General features: G+C 39.1%; 1 protein-coding gene across 1 annotated transcript in view; it reads right to left on the bottom strand.

Moving 5' to 3' along the window:
• Positions 1–11,664, bottom strand: part of THSD7A (thrombospondin type 1 domain containing 7A) — a 332,730-nt gene extending 321,066 nt beyond the window's left edge. The window contains exon 1 of the mRNA XM_077809385.1: positions 11,505–11,664. Within this exon, the coding sequence (XP_077665511.1) occupies positions 11,505–11,664 (160 nt within the window). The remainder of the gene's footprint in view (positions 1–11,504) is intronic.
• Positions 11,665–15,558: the final 3,894 nt, after the last annotated feature.

The following is a 15,558-nucleotide window of genomic DNA, read 5'->3' as shown; positions in this document are numbered from 1 at the left end:
AGAACTAGAGTTCTGATCCTGCCACAGGATTTGCAACTGTGGTCCCACATACCCACAGAGTCACAATGACTTCAGTGGAATTCTGTTGCTTAGTATTAGTATTCAGATCCCACTGAAACTCTGGGCCTAGATTTACTCGCACATTATACTATACTTCACAGCATTGTGGCAGAACCCATCCTTCTCAATTTTTGTGCTTCTTCGTATTTTGTGTCACAGTTCAGGATGTGAAATTCCAGTTGCTTAGTATTATATTTTTTTTAAATTCAGAATAGCAAAATTGTTACAAAATATGAATTTAAGATGACTGCATTCTCCTTGTAGCTGTATTTTATTACATTTAATGATCTGTTTCTGACAAAATAATCTCCTAATATAAGATTGACATTCACTTTTAGATCTATTTTACTGTTATGTTTTGTGTTAAAATAATTGTTACCACTGAAACTCTTGAAGAAATACAGGCACTATATCAAGGTAAAACATGGAGCTTTCTTACACTCTAAAGGCAAATTGCTTAATGTTTTTATATAAAACCTCAATGAACTGTGTCATGAAAAAACATTTTACAGAGTTTCATAGATATTAAGATAGATATTTACCATTATGATAATCTAGTCCGACCTCCTGCACAATGCAAGCCACAGAATCTCACCCACCCACTCCTGCAATAAACCTCTCACCTATGTCTGAGCTATTGAAGTCCTCAAATCATGGTTTAAAGACTTCAAGGTGCAGAGAATCCTCCAGCAAGTGACCCGTGCCCCATGCTACAGAGGAAGGCGAATTGATCAGCTCATTAGTTTAGTACAGAATAAAATAAAGCCATTTTTATTTCTTATTTCAGTTTGTCTAATATATTCTGAAAATGTTCTCAAATTAGATCTAACAGGTCAAAGTCTTCCCTAGTGTAACTAAAAAAGTCACTTACATTGAGATATTGTTTTCAAATAAAATGGAGATACAGTAATTGTGTCTTTTTGTTTGGTGTTTCAGTTGTAGGGTCAAGAGAATACCTCAATGAAATTGAAAAGCATCAAACTACTGTTTTTGCGCAACAGAAACTATTCACAAATTTTGGGGAAATTCAAATTGTTTTAGCTGAATACAAATTAGGACTTTTTTTTTTTAAGAAGTCAAAACGGTTTGCTTTCACATGTCATTTTGAAATAGCTGAAATCCCCCATTATTATTGGGTTGTCTGTGTTTGTAGCCTCTCTAATCTCCCTGAGAATTTCGCAAGTCACCATTCTGATCAGGTGGTCCACAGTATATTCCTACTGCTATACTCCTATTATTCAAGCATGGAATTTCTTTACTATATTATAGAATCTCTATGAAAAAATCTTAAGAGAATCAAATTGTATTTGACTATGCTTTCTTTTACATTATACATATTCCAGTCACATTGTGGTAAAGGGCCCTTTTCTTTCCTACCATTGATGTTGACAGATCTTGATGTTGACTAGGGTCGGTTTTGTTCAATATCTTTAATAATGATCTGGATAACGGGATGGATTGCACCTCAGCAAGTTCACAGATGACACTAAGTTGGGGGAGAGGTAGATATGCTGGAGGGTAGGGATAGGGTCCAGAGCGACCTAGACAAATTGGAGGATTGGGCCAAAAGAAATCTGATGAGGTTCAACAAGTGGAGAGTCCTGCACTTAGGATGGAAGAATCCCATGCACTGCTACAGGCTCAGGACTGACTGGCTAAGCAGCAGTTCTGCAGAAAAGGACCTGGGGATTACAGTGGATGAGAAGCTGGACATGAGTCAGCAGTGTCCCTTGTTGCCAAGAAGGCTAATGGCATATTGGGCAGCATTGGCGGGAGCATTGCCAGCAGATCGAGGGAAGTGATTATTCCCCTCTATTCGGCACTGGTGAGGCCACATCTGTAATATTGTGTCCAGTTTTGGGGCCCCCACTACAGAAAGGACGTGGACAAATTGGAGAGAGTCCAGAGGAGGGCAACAAAAATAATCAGGGGGCTGGGGCACATGACTTACAAGGACAGGCTGAGGGAATTGGGCTTGTTTAGTCTGCAGAAGAGAAGAGTGAGGAGGATTTGATAGCAGTCTTCAACTACCTGAAAGAGGGTTCCAAAGAGGATGGAGCTAGGCTGGTCTCAGGGGTGGCAGATCACAGAACAAGGAGCAATGGTCTCAAGTTGCAGTGGGTGAGGTCTAGGTTGGATATTAGGAAAAACTATTTCACTAGGAGAGTGGTGAAACATTGGAATAGGTTACCTAGGGAGGTGGTGGAATCTCCATTCTTAGAGGTTTTTAAGGCCCCGCTTGATAAAGCCCTGGCTGGAGTGATTTAGTTGGGGTTGGTTCTGCTTTGAGCAGGGGGTTGGACTAGATGACCTCCTGAGGTCTCTTCCAACCTAATCTTCTATGCTCTTGATGTAGCCAGGCAGCCAACAAAGAAGGCTCCTGCAACTGCCCAGATCAGACTGCCCCATTCGGACAGCACAGATTTAGCTGCTGCTCTATTCCAGCAGGCACAGTCCTAAGGCTCCTGACAATTGTTCATTATGTCCTCAATAAGTAATTGTAAGAGGGAGTGCTTTACAAACAAACTCACAAGGAGAAAGAGCATAGTTAAGAATGTCAGTAGCCGAAGTGAACTGAAAATGAGAGCTATGGAAGCACTGGGTAATACAGCCTTGGTAAATGCTGTTCTTGAGAACAGAAAATCCTAGTCCTCAGCTCTTTTACAACTTGCTCTTGGTGTATAAAACACTGCCCTCAAATGAGAAAAAAAATAATTGTAAATCACAAAGAAAAAGTCAAAAGTTTACCTGTTGATATCTGCTTTGGTATTTTGCAAAGTGCTTCCTTTAGAATACTTTTACTCTATTATTTCCTCTTATAACAACAACTAACTCATACCACAGCTGTAATCTGTACAGAAGTCTCACTGTATATATACACATCACAGCTCAGGTGCCTGTAGACAAATATAGTACCAACAGATTTCATTTTGCCCCTTTTTACATTAAAAAAGAAAGATAATGAAGAAGAAAGGCTACAACAGGGCAGATGCTGTCAAGGTCAACACTCTATTGTCAGTATTGTTACACTTCAAGAGAATGTTATGTCAGATCTCATACTTGAAAAAGACATCCTGGAATTAGACAACCAAGGGTCAGCAGAACTAAAATGGTTATATGAGTTTTTTAAAAATGAATTCACAAATCCTTAACAGTAAACTATAACCTCTTTTCCCCAAATGAGGACATACTTCATTTAGTTAGAATTGGGTGAAAACAATACACTGCTAATGTGTGTTAAATGAGAGATTAATTTAAAAATCTTTTTTCCCCAAAAAGGGGAAGGGAGTGTTATAAATAAAGATGCTAGATACTTTAACAATAAGTTCCTGACAAATACGTACCCACCTCCTACATCGCACAACTGTTGGTTGGCAAAACAGACATACAAGCAGAGCTGTCCCCTTCCATAGGATGGACCAGGGCAACCGCCCCATGCCCCACACTTTGGGAAGTGGGGTCCAGGGCAGCCTAAGGCATTAGCGGGGGGCCTGGTGCCAGCAGCAATGAGCGACCCAGCGCCAGCCTGCCACTATGCAGAGGTTGTCCCAGGCTCCACACCCCTTAGGGATGGCCCTGCATACAAGACCAATAAATATTTTTCCTCATTTTTCTCTACTGCATTTTTGAAACTATGGGGACTAAGCTATTTAAAATAATCAAAAAATATTGGTAGTATATGTGGTGCAGCAAATCTATAGCCCTGAAGCTAATCCAAGCATCAGAGCATGTTAGGTATGCATAACAGTTGTGGGCTGACACTTGCATCATTTCCTCCATCTTTTAATAACCTTTTCTGACACTTTTACTAAGTTTTCTTTCCCTTATTTTGTCATATAAAAATAACACTTCTTTACAGCTATTAGATGGCCAATTTGCAACGTTAATTGAGCCTAAGATGGTTGCTGTTGATGTTTCAGTTTAAGGTGGGCACTCATATAGACAACATATCCTGCAAATTTTATTGGGGCATATATCTGAAAGATAAAGAAGTTTGCAGAAGGCAAATCCCATTACTTGTGGTTTCAATCGAAGAAGACAGGACAAGCTTGAGCATAATTTCCACAAATGGCAACCTGGCCATCTCTAGTTTACTTATTTTTAAGACTGCGAGTCATCATGGAGGTTCCAGATAGTCACAGAATCCATGACTTCCGGGACCTCTGAGACTTCTGCAGCAGCTGGTGCAGCTGACCCGGGGGCCACCTGAGCATATTGGGAAGCCCCTGGGCCAGCCGCACCAACCGCTGCTGGGGCAGACTCAGGCCACCACGACCGTCCCCCCAAACAGCAGCAGCAGGAGGTTGGGTGTGTGGGTGGCTCAGGGTGGTTCCCCGGAAGTGGCGACATGCCCCTCATCTCCCAGGCGAAGGCACAGCCAGGTGGCTCTGCATGCTTCCTCCATCCAGAGATGCTGCCCCCGCAGCTCCCATTGGCTGTGGTTCCCAGCCAATGGGAGCTGAAGAGCCAGTGCTCGGGAGATGAGGTTCATGTCACTGCTTCCACGGAGCCACATGGAGCCAGGTAGGGAGCCTGCCAGCCCTGCCAATCCCTTCCCACCCCCCCGCAGCAGCAGGGGTCCTGGGCACGCGCTGCTGCCCACCCCTGCCCCAGAGCACCCAAGTTTTAGTTAGGGGTATATAGTAAAAGTCATGGACAGGTCACAGGCCATGAATTTTTGTTTACTGCCTGTGACCCGTCCGTGACTTTTACTAAAAATACCCGTAACTAAAATGTAGCCCTACCTAGAGTACATTTGAAACCTATTAATTTAGAGAGCAGTATTTTTAGCTTCAGAATGCTGACAGAAAAATCCTGCATTAATTTCTTAGCTGCTGTATGCCTGTTAGAAAGTCTGTATGGCAAGTCATTGATCTTTTAAATGAAGTGTTAGAAGTATATCCAACTGAAATTACTGCATAGAAGGCCAGAACCTCAAGTGATGTAAACTGGCATAACTTGATTATATTCAGTGGAGCTATGCTGGTTTGCAACAACAGAGATTCTGATCCATAGTCTTTTAACAGAAATAAAAAATAAACAAATAAAAAACCCACAGACAGTGCCTTGGCTATAGTTATGACTTATTTTCTTCCAGAAATCCCAGTCCAATTCAGTGACTCTCCTACATCAAGGGCATATTCATTGCTTCAAACTGTCAGAGGAAGCGATTTTACAATGTGATCAAACCTCACTGATCTTCGTGCATCTCTTCAGTAATTATACCAGCAACTCGTAGACAGGCATCTGACCTGATACTGACGGCTCATCACAGTTCATAGTGTCAGCTGACCAACGAAAACTAATGAAGCGCAAGGTAGAGAAGACTGAAGGAAAATTCTCATGTTGGCAGGAAATGCCTATACTCACTCAATTGTATAGGAGTATGGTGTGCATGAATGTATTGTTATAAGATGACAGTTTCAGACAAAAGGGACTGAATTGGTGATTACTATGTAGCAATCTTTACTTGGGAATCAGCAGTTTTCACATTTGGTTTACGACACAGAATACAGAGACAATGGAGTCTTAGACTAAAATGTGTTATTCTGACCATATAAACTTAAACAGAGAAACATTAATTTAGAAGCATTCCAAACTGCCTAAAGACTATCAGATAAATGCTGTCCTCTGTGAAACCCATATTAGGCTTTGCCGAGGGCAGAATTTAGCCCAGTACCGAAGGATTACTTTCAACCCTGCAAAATATAACCTTCACTGCAGTGGAATGAAGTGGATATTTATATGTACCAGCAATACTGTAAAGAGAATCTAGTTATGTACACCAAACACCACCTAATTTATTAAACTGGAATTTGGCCAAGGCACAAGGATTAATATCCCTGATCTTTTAAAAATTGCCCTAGGATTTTGAAACACAAAACATCAGGGTCTCAATTTTGCGACTTCTCCAGAACCTCCAGTTTGTTAGTATTTTGTTAGGGCATCAGTTCAGAAAAGACACATAGTAATGGGTGCAACACCACATCCTGAAGCACTCTATGTTTTCCCAACAGCAAACTTCCCATTCTGTCACTGACGAGGTCAGTTATGACTCCAATTAACTTCTATGATCTGAAAGAGTTCTATGACCTGATGTACTATAGCTTGACTGGACGCTATATTGACATGGCAACAACCTCCAGGATGAAAACTACAACAGTACCTGAAGCACTTTAGAGGAGAGCACACAGAACATATTGTTCAGCACTGTAACGCTGGCTTCTGAACACAGTAAAGGAGAATATACTTCAAATGCAAAAAAACCCCAAACAAACAAAGGCAAAAAAAAATAAAACCTCACACCCCACCCCACCCAGCATGTCCAAGGACGAGAGCAATTACTAGAGTTTAACACTCCACAAGCATTTTTGGAAGCAGCTTTTATTGACTAATGGCTTTAATACAATGGCTAGTTACGTATCTGTGAAAAAGAATGGGGTTAACATTGTTGCAGCTGGAATAGGAGTATAAAATGCATGCTAACACTTAAGAGGACTTCTCAAGAATATTTTCACAGACAAGGCTGGTATAACGGCGATGAATTTCGACCTCTGAACAAAATCATTGGATTTCCCATAACGGATGAGTCCACTGGTGCCTATAAAGTCCAATATGTGGCAGCAGCTATTAGCAGATGTTTCAGAGGAAATTGAATATCTTCTATTAGGCATCTAACCAATTCTTCAATGGATGCAAAAAAATTGTCCTCATCCTCTAGACAACCAATTTACACTCTGAAGCATAGAATTTGATTATCCTTAATCTGCATAGCTACAAATATGAAAACAATTGGTCATGGAAATATTCATAGAAAATAGAGAAAGTTAATCATTTTTCACTATACCCTTCTTAATTTTGAGTACCTCAGTGAGGACCTCTTCTACTTTTCTTTATAATCCTAGTTTTTATACTCCTTTATCTCATATAATGTTCCACCAGGGCACTAAACATCTGTGTTACCTTTTCTCTGGACCTTTCAATTTCAGCTATATCTTTCAGTGAACAGTCATCTTCACAGCTACTTCAAAGGGCAAAGTTCTCTATGGATCCTATTCTCCAATCATTCAAAGCTCATCACCATGCCTGAGTCAGGTTGACTATGTTTTTCCAATATACGTTACTACCTGTGATTTTCATCTTTCACTATGTTATCCAACGTGTTTATGTCTATCTGGATTTCCCAATAATCTTGCATAACTGTTACCAAATGAAACAACTTAATATCTTAGGTAGCTGAACATCCCTAAATTTTGTGCCAATTTGGATTTCATTCCACATTCATCATCTGGTCCCCATCTCAGAATAGGACAAACCAAAAACTCCAGATCTGAATATCCCACAACTTTGGACAAGGTTAGAGCTGAATCTGAACATGAAAATTCAAGTCCATCTTTACTCATCAGCAGACTTTGCTATCCCCTTTTTTCTCCAAATCTTTAATAACTGCATTAAATACACAGGCTCTATTACAGAACCCTTTTAAAAATAGTATTTATATATAAAATAGCAAACCCAAAAACAAACATCCACCAACCCATCTACCCTGTATCCGGTGACAGCCTGAAACAGAAAATGAAAATTTTCATCGTGCCCTGAAGGTAAAATTCAGACAATGTTTCACAAGCAGAAAGTTGAAATTGACAACTGAGAGCACTGACAGCAACCCACAGACAATTAAATCAAAGAACTCTTAACTTGAGCACCCAACAGGCCTCATTTGTTGTGATGGTGCACAGAGGAAGAGCCATTCTCTCAAATAACCAGGTCCCACTTGGGGTGTATAGGCCATGAATACCTTGAACTACAATTGAAAAAGAATAGAAAGCCAGTGCAGCTACTGAAAAACTATTATGCTGTCTCAGCTAATACTAGCTAACAGGCAGACTGCCACTTTCTGCAAGAACTGTACCTTTTGAGTGGTCTTCAAGTGCATCCCTATGTAGGGCATATTCCAATAAATCAATCTAGAAGCCACAAAAGGTTGGATCAGAGAGAGACAAAGTCTCAACTGTCCAAATAAATAAGTGATAAGCATCTTTAGCGCTGATGCCAAATGAATCTTCAGGAGTGCAAAGCTCCCCAAAATAGCAAACTTGTTGGATGCAGAGTGGACAAACCGCTCCCAATAATGGATGTCAAAATCCCCACCAACAATACACTCCAGATCATAGAATCATAGAAGATTAGGGTTGGAAGAGACCCCAGGAGGTCTGGCTTCCTATCCACTAGTTTCATCATTGTCTTATCCAATTAAGATCCAGGCAGCTTGCTTTCATCCACATTCCAATCTGAGTCAGGCACTGGGAAAGCTAAGACACAGACCATCCGGGTTTGATGAAAGCAAGTTCTCTGAAATCACCACTGTCCATGTTAGTTTTATTATCTCTTCAAATGGTAATACATAAAATTTTAATAGGAGGGATATCAAAACAAAACTTTATCGCACCTCATACTAGAGATCCCTTAGGACAGAAGGGCAGCTACTGTTTCCCACCATCTGGGACCTCTCCAAGAAGAAATAATAGAACCACTCCAGAGGAATATCATCTACCTCACTGTGTTCAGAAAGCATCATGGCCACTGGTATCAAAACCTGCTCTTGTATTACTAGGAAAAGATGGGCAGTCTGTCCTTGCCAAGCTCAAGTCAAAAATCCCAACTGAAAAGCATGCAGGATGTGAGGATTCTAGTATGTTCCATATGTGCATTGCTATCATATTGTTTTTCAATAATCTCCTCCACAAAGGGAAAAAGATTGGAAATGGGGCAATAACTGGCAAGTCTGCCAGCACCAGGAAATATTTTGTTGATATCCAGATGCTGGCAGACTTTGATACCAATGGCCATGATGCTTTCTGAACACAGTGAGGTAGACAGTAGTGGATAATGGCACAACTCCCCCAACAGGGAGTATGGACAATCTCAACCAACAGTGAACCCAATTCCTCCTCACCTGACTATACTAGTCATGTGGAGCAAAGGTCCTCTTTCATGTCACAAGAAAGTTTCCCTGAGAAACTTCAGTGCTTTATAGAATAAAGCTGGCCTAAAATTCAGCCAGAGAAATCTGCCTATTCACATCTCCAGAGATATAGTTACACTTATGAAAGCAGCTAGACAGGTTCAAATCAGACTGAAAGGAAACAGACAGTTCATCACAACTTGTAAGATTTGACACTGTTTCTGCATGGAGACCCCTAAGATTCACCAGGCTATCAACCACCTGTTCCCCTGGGTAAGAATTAAAATATGCAGTGCCTTTCATCTACAGATCTCAAAGCACTTTACAGAGTACCACTATCCCCATTTTTTTCCCACATAAATTGAAACGAATACAAAGAGTCAAGAGAGCAATATCAGACAGGAAACCACCTGGGAATAAAATCCAGGACTCCTGACTCTCAGTGCTACAGCCTTAGCCACTGAATCCTGCTGCATGTTGCTTGGAATTAGCAAGGTCGCGATTTTCCCATTTTATTTTAGTGTTAGATTATCAGTGTTACATTATTAAAAATAAAGCTACCACCTTTTATCCTGTTCATGAATGTGTGCAAAGTAAAGTTATTTGAAGGCAAGACTATAGTGGGGCAAAATATAAGTGCAAGACTTAAAGTTTTCGTGAGATACTATGATCGCAATTTGTCACACACTTGCTTGGAACAAAAGTTCTCATGGTTTTAATGCTGCTTTTGAATGTGCTTTTAAATAATTGTGTCAGAAAATATTATTTCCTCTCTGCTGCCTGAGCGAAACAATAGTAAAGCACATGTACTGTATGCAAAAATAAATGGGGTTATTCCTTATCTAATTGCAATTAATTATCCCTTGTGATTAAAAAATCATATCAACAATTTGTTAAATACAGTTGTTGCTATCTTCAGTCTATCTGCTTTTTTAAAACTGCTTTAAATACCCGCTATTAAATTAAAGGACTGGCATACTAAGGGGAGGGATAATAAAATGCTAGACAATATATTCTGCAGATTGCTTTCAATTAGTTTAATCAAATGTGATCAGCTTTGTAAAAAACCTCTGAAATTACCAGTGTGGTTTTGCAAAACAACAACAACAAAACAAAACAAAGCATTTATTTTATGCTTTTGGATAGGTGTTCTGTGCACTTAAAAAAAACCTAGAAGAACAAAACCTCTGACTTTAATTAGATAGACAATCATCTGAATTTGTCAATGAGTCAATTAAAAAAAATGCATCATGAGTTTGATGGCATAACAACAGTAATAACCTATCTTTCAGTATCAAAGGATTTTCCCCCCTTCAAACTTCTCTCTTTTAGTATTATTGGAGAGCTCATCTTCCAGTTTAAATTAATTTCCCTTTAATATCTTCCTTGAGCTGCTGGATAGATGCAGCCTCTTAAAAAAATTCAGGCTATCAGTGTGACTGTAAATTGATCCATCTCTGTGGCAGAAGGCCAGGGGCGCTCTTCATCCAGGAAAAACACCGAGTCTCATCGAACTTGTTTTTCAGGCAAATGATTAATATTCATTTTCTCTAGCCACAGTATTTTCCTATTAATGAGAAAGCATTTCTGAAAGAATCATGGTACTTTATGGATGGTTTGTTCCTGGCACTATACAAAAAAGACCCATCTCCTGATCACTTCAAGGCTATAAATATTTTAAGTTTTATGTTTACTAAATTAGGAAGTAGGTTATATTCAAGTGCTAAAATGTGCTAATATATCACTAGTTAGTGATAACTACTCATTGTTAGTGCTGTGGATTTATATAGCACATTAACAAAAAAAATCATTTTTAATGAAAAGTTGAGAATGAGCATAGTTATGACTATGCAATCTTTAAAACAGACACGTAACTCATTAGTACCAGTAGAGGAAATAATCGGTCTGGTGTGAGTCTGAATCCACATAGCCTATTTGCCTTTGGCTCTTTGGTTATGAGATCTGGCATCACTTGGATTATTTCACATAATCCATCATTAGCTTTCATGTGTCCTATATAAACCTAAATGTAACAAACCCAACTCCTCATCAATTACTACACTGAATACATTACATGTCAGTGTAAAGCATACATGAATACACATGCTGAACTACATCTTTCTTTCTGAAACATCAATATTTTTAGCACCCTGTTATCACTGCTCAATCTTTCTGTAACAATTTTTACCTTCCATTATGAAAGTGCAGTTCTGTACCATTCTACTCTATTGACATACAATACAGAGCTTTTAAAAAAGCCACCAGTACAAAGATCCACTTTAAAAAAAAAAAAATTGTTACATTCCTTTTAACAGAACCCTGAAAGATGACCTAATTTGTTTTCTCAGAAATCTGTCCATCCATAAATGGTACAAATTGATTTTCTACCATTAGAAACATATTGGGATAAGATAGTAACATTCACAACTGGAAATAAATGTGATAAAAACATATTAATTTGACATGCTTCCTTACTTACCAGTCTTCCACAAATATACAGATGAAGTTTCAAATTCACTTTGTGCTTTAGCTTCCCAGATTCCAAACAGAAGAACCACAAGAACTCCTGTACTACAGATTGAAACAGCAGAAGCCCCTGGACCACCGAATAAAGCTGTGCCTCCCTTTCTCACCCCCATGCCTTCGGAAGGCTGCTTCAGTGTCAAAATCTGCAGCACAAAGGGTAACCCTTGTTTGAGTAATTTTCTCCCCTTCAGAATTTCTTCATCGAGAGGGCAGAATGGAAACCTCTTCCCAGCTATTGTGCATGTCAGCTGAAAAGGGAAAACTGTTTAACATCAAGGAACAATAGAGACCTCGGATGCTGCTGCTATTACTGGTACTGCTGCAGCTACTAGTGTGGTTGTTGCTCCCCTCTCTTCCATTCAGTGGTTAGTAGCAGTTTTCCATCAGCTGAGAGAGACAGCTGTCCACAGGGGGCTCCAGCTGACGGAGCAGGTTATCTTGGTCCGGGAGGCAGCAGCAGTCATTTACACCAGCTGGAGAGAGTGAGAGAGAGATGAGGTGAAACACAAACAACCCAATGCTGTAATAGCACTGCATATATCCACTGCAAAATGCTGCCTTCTGCACACCTCTGTCTAGAGTATCACAAGGACACATACTAATAAAAAACCATCAGGCACGCTTGCGAGACAAGTAACAGCTCTTAAAAATCAATGATTTTCTAAGCTTTAATTAAAATCTATGCTTGATTTTTTATTTAATTGCACTGATACAGATGCAGTTTAGAATATAGAACTTGAGCCATATTTTATTTTGGTAACAATATATATGATGTGTTTATCATTTTCCAAACAATCAAAATATTTATAAAGGATTATACATGCACTAAACTGAAACCTCACAAAAAGACTTCAGGAAGCAATGAAAACCTTTTTACTGCACATTATTCAAATGAACCTGTTTCAGGTGATAACATAAAGAAGCCCATTGAAAGAATGTAAAAAGAGTACACATAGGTGGTTATAACAGCCCTATCCTTGTGGTATCTGAGTTTAGTGTGCACCAGAGACACAGATAAGAAATCACAGTAGCTGATAATTAAAAATTATTGACAATTTAATAAACCACATATATGCACAGCTAAAAACAATTAGCAATGAAGTTCTTATAAAATCTATCATCTGAAAAAACTAAATTGCAGAATTTCATTTTAATTATAGCTGGCCATCTGTTTTTCTTTTTGTTAATATATACATACGGGGAGAGTGGGAGAAACATCTTACACATGCACATGATATAAATGTATATTTACACAGGCACATGCGTGCACACACACGCCTTTTCCATCTAGTCAGCATGCATACACATAGATATGCATACACATGTTCATGCACAAAATGTAAACTGTAAGTAATTCAAAGTACTTTGAAGACCCAGTTACCTCTGAGTTTGTAAACAGGAAATTAAATTATACTGAAGACTTTTGATCTAAAATTTACAGGCTACACCAGACTGTCAGGGATACAGGGAAGTGCGGAAAGTGACAAAGCTTTTATTTCTTTTTCAGTGGGGATCTTTTTAAACAAAATTCATCCCCTAATGAACTGAAACAACAACAAGCCTGTTGGCCTAGTTTTCAACAAACTGAAAGGCAAAAAGAGAAATGTTCTCAGAGGAAGAGGGATCGTCACACACCAAAATGGTCCAAAAAAACCACACAACCCAACACTATATGAATGCATTCTAACACCACAGCAACCACACAGTTTTAAATGATGAAGCTACTGCTGCTGAAAGAGGAAACCTTCAGAAAGTCTCTCTTGGGATGCCTGTCATTTTGCAGAACCTTCCCAGACTCAGCCTTTTCACATGCATTAGATTAAAAGCAGCCTTGATCAAATAATTCCCAAATCCTTGCCTGTTTAAATATTCTGACATCAGAGCAAATTAGCAATGTTGAAGGTTGCAAATTTGTCTTTGTTTACTTTCCACTCTGTTATGCCTGTAAAAGGGAATTAAAGGCTCAAGGAGTCCTAGCACTGTGAGGCTGTGATTAAGGGAGATAAGCAAGTGTGGATTACTGTTCCTCAGATGTTGAAAAACAGGCAACAATCAGGAGATTATAGGTTGATAAGGGAAACATAGAAAGCCATGATCCTAACAAATGTATAGCATCCTGATGCAGGACTTGCATTACAGCTAAGGTACAGTAAAAAATGCATGTATCTCACTCATTTCTCTTCCTCACTCTGTGCTGTGTGTTCATTTACAAACCACACAGAACCACTTTACGTTTGCTGTTTGGTGCGACAAAATGTAATGCTGCGTTAAACCAGGGAAGTCCTTTGAATTTATAGCTCAGGGACATTTCACAGGGAAATCTTATGATTTACATTAGGGGACAAGTATACTTGGCATAATGAAATTTATATGTAACTTATTTAGAAATAGGATTATGAATAGATTCTCTGTTTGAGAAAATACCTTTTATATTCAATAAGGAATCTGTGACAGTAGTTTGTGTTCTACTTTAATTACATAAGTAGATAAATAGTTTATCTTTCACAGTCCTTTGAAAAATAAAAGTAAAAATGGTAGCTAATAGCCATTTGTGTTTGTGCCAGGGGAGAAGTCAGACTTACAGGGCTACAAGGCCAAGAGGGGTCCCTTTTCAAAGGCACTAAATCTAATGGAGCATGGAAGATTTTACCCTGAGTTTATATGAATCTTGTAAGAATATCACTATACATATTTTGTACATGACCCTAGGGACACAGACTAGCCATGCAGTTGGCACAGTACAACAAATGGGTCTGGAATTGTTTCTAATATAAACACACATCTGTATCGTGTATGAGTGTGTGTGTGTAGACAACACACACACATAAAGTCATATTTCCGTCACATACTTCTGAAAATTTACAAGAAACAGACTATTGAAAGTCATATTAGCCCCAATGTGGCACACTGATTTCACTTTTGAATATGACTGCAACTTTTTTCAAATTATCAAACAAATATATAAATATGAGTATAAACATGCAAACAAAACATATAAAATACAATAAATATGCAAAAATAATTATATCCTCAGTTTGTCTTGTCTAGCTGGGATAGATTTGGAGCTGTTTGGTAATACTTTATGAATACTGTACCACATAAAGATCTGGTTTAGGGGATGTTTATGTATGAATTTACTGGGTTAACTTAATAGAAGAGAGTCTGGGGGAAAAAACAAACACAAAGGTGAAGAGAAAAAATGGCTTCTGATAGGTGACCCCTTGATAAACACTTTTAGGGTTCTTAAGAGAAAATGCCCAAACTATTGGATCTGAAGATTCTATCTCCTCTCCAGCCAACCTACAAAACTGTTTTAACAGGACAGGAAAAGGCCGGCAAACACAAAAGAACATGGGTAGCTTACAAGAGAGGCCTTCTCAAGAGAGGGGGTAGTTGCTTGGGGGAAACCTGAATGAGAAACAGGCACCAGCTGAGGATGCCTGAAGTAGAGTGGTGTGAATTACTTGGTTCATTGGCAATTTCAAAGATGTCAAAATGAAAAACATTATGACTTGGGGGGGGGGGGGGAAATCTGTTTTGTTTTAGTCTGTTTTTTCAACACAGACATTTGGGTAGAACAGGCACAAATTCACAAAAAAGTGCAGGGATCACCGAATTTTTCTATTTGCGCTGAAAAAAGACTCAGCTGAAAAAAATTCACGCAGCTCTAACATGAACGAGATAGGCCTGCTATGCTACCATCAGGGGATAGTAACTCTTTAGATAAGACAGACATGCATGCAGACTGTTGTTTTAAAATACTTTTTCTCTACATGCTTTGTTCCTACTGCTAAAACAAACAATACTTGGGTTTTGAGATGACTGTCCAGTCACTGTCCATTGGTCACAGACTCCTGAAAGGAAGAACAGCACATGCCTGAACTCACACAGACCTGCTTAGTAAGAAGGGTGGATATACAGGGTATTGCAGCCTACGGCACAGTCTAAGGCCTTGTCTACACCACGAGAGTAAGCTGACCTAAGTTAGGCTACTCCAGCTACGTCAT

The sequence above is a fragment of the Eretmochelys imbricata genome, chromosome 2 (assembly GCF_965152235.1).
Source record: "Eretmochelys imbricata isolate rEreImb1 chromosome 2, rEreImb1.hap1, whole genome shotgun sequence".
In the NCBI taxonomy this organism is placed as follows: Eukaryota; Metazoa; Chordata; order Testudines; family Cheloniidae; genus Eretmochelys; species Eretmochelys imbricata.
This window is presented reverse-complemented; position numbering and strand designations above follow the sequence as displayed.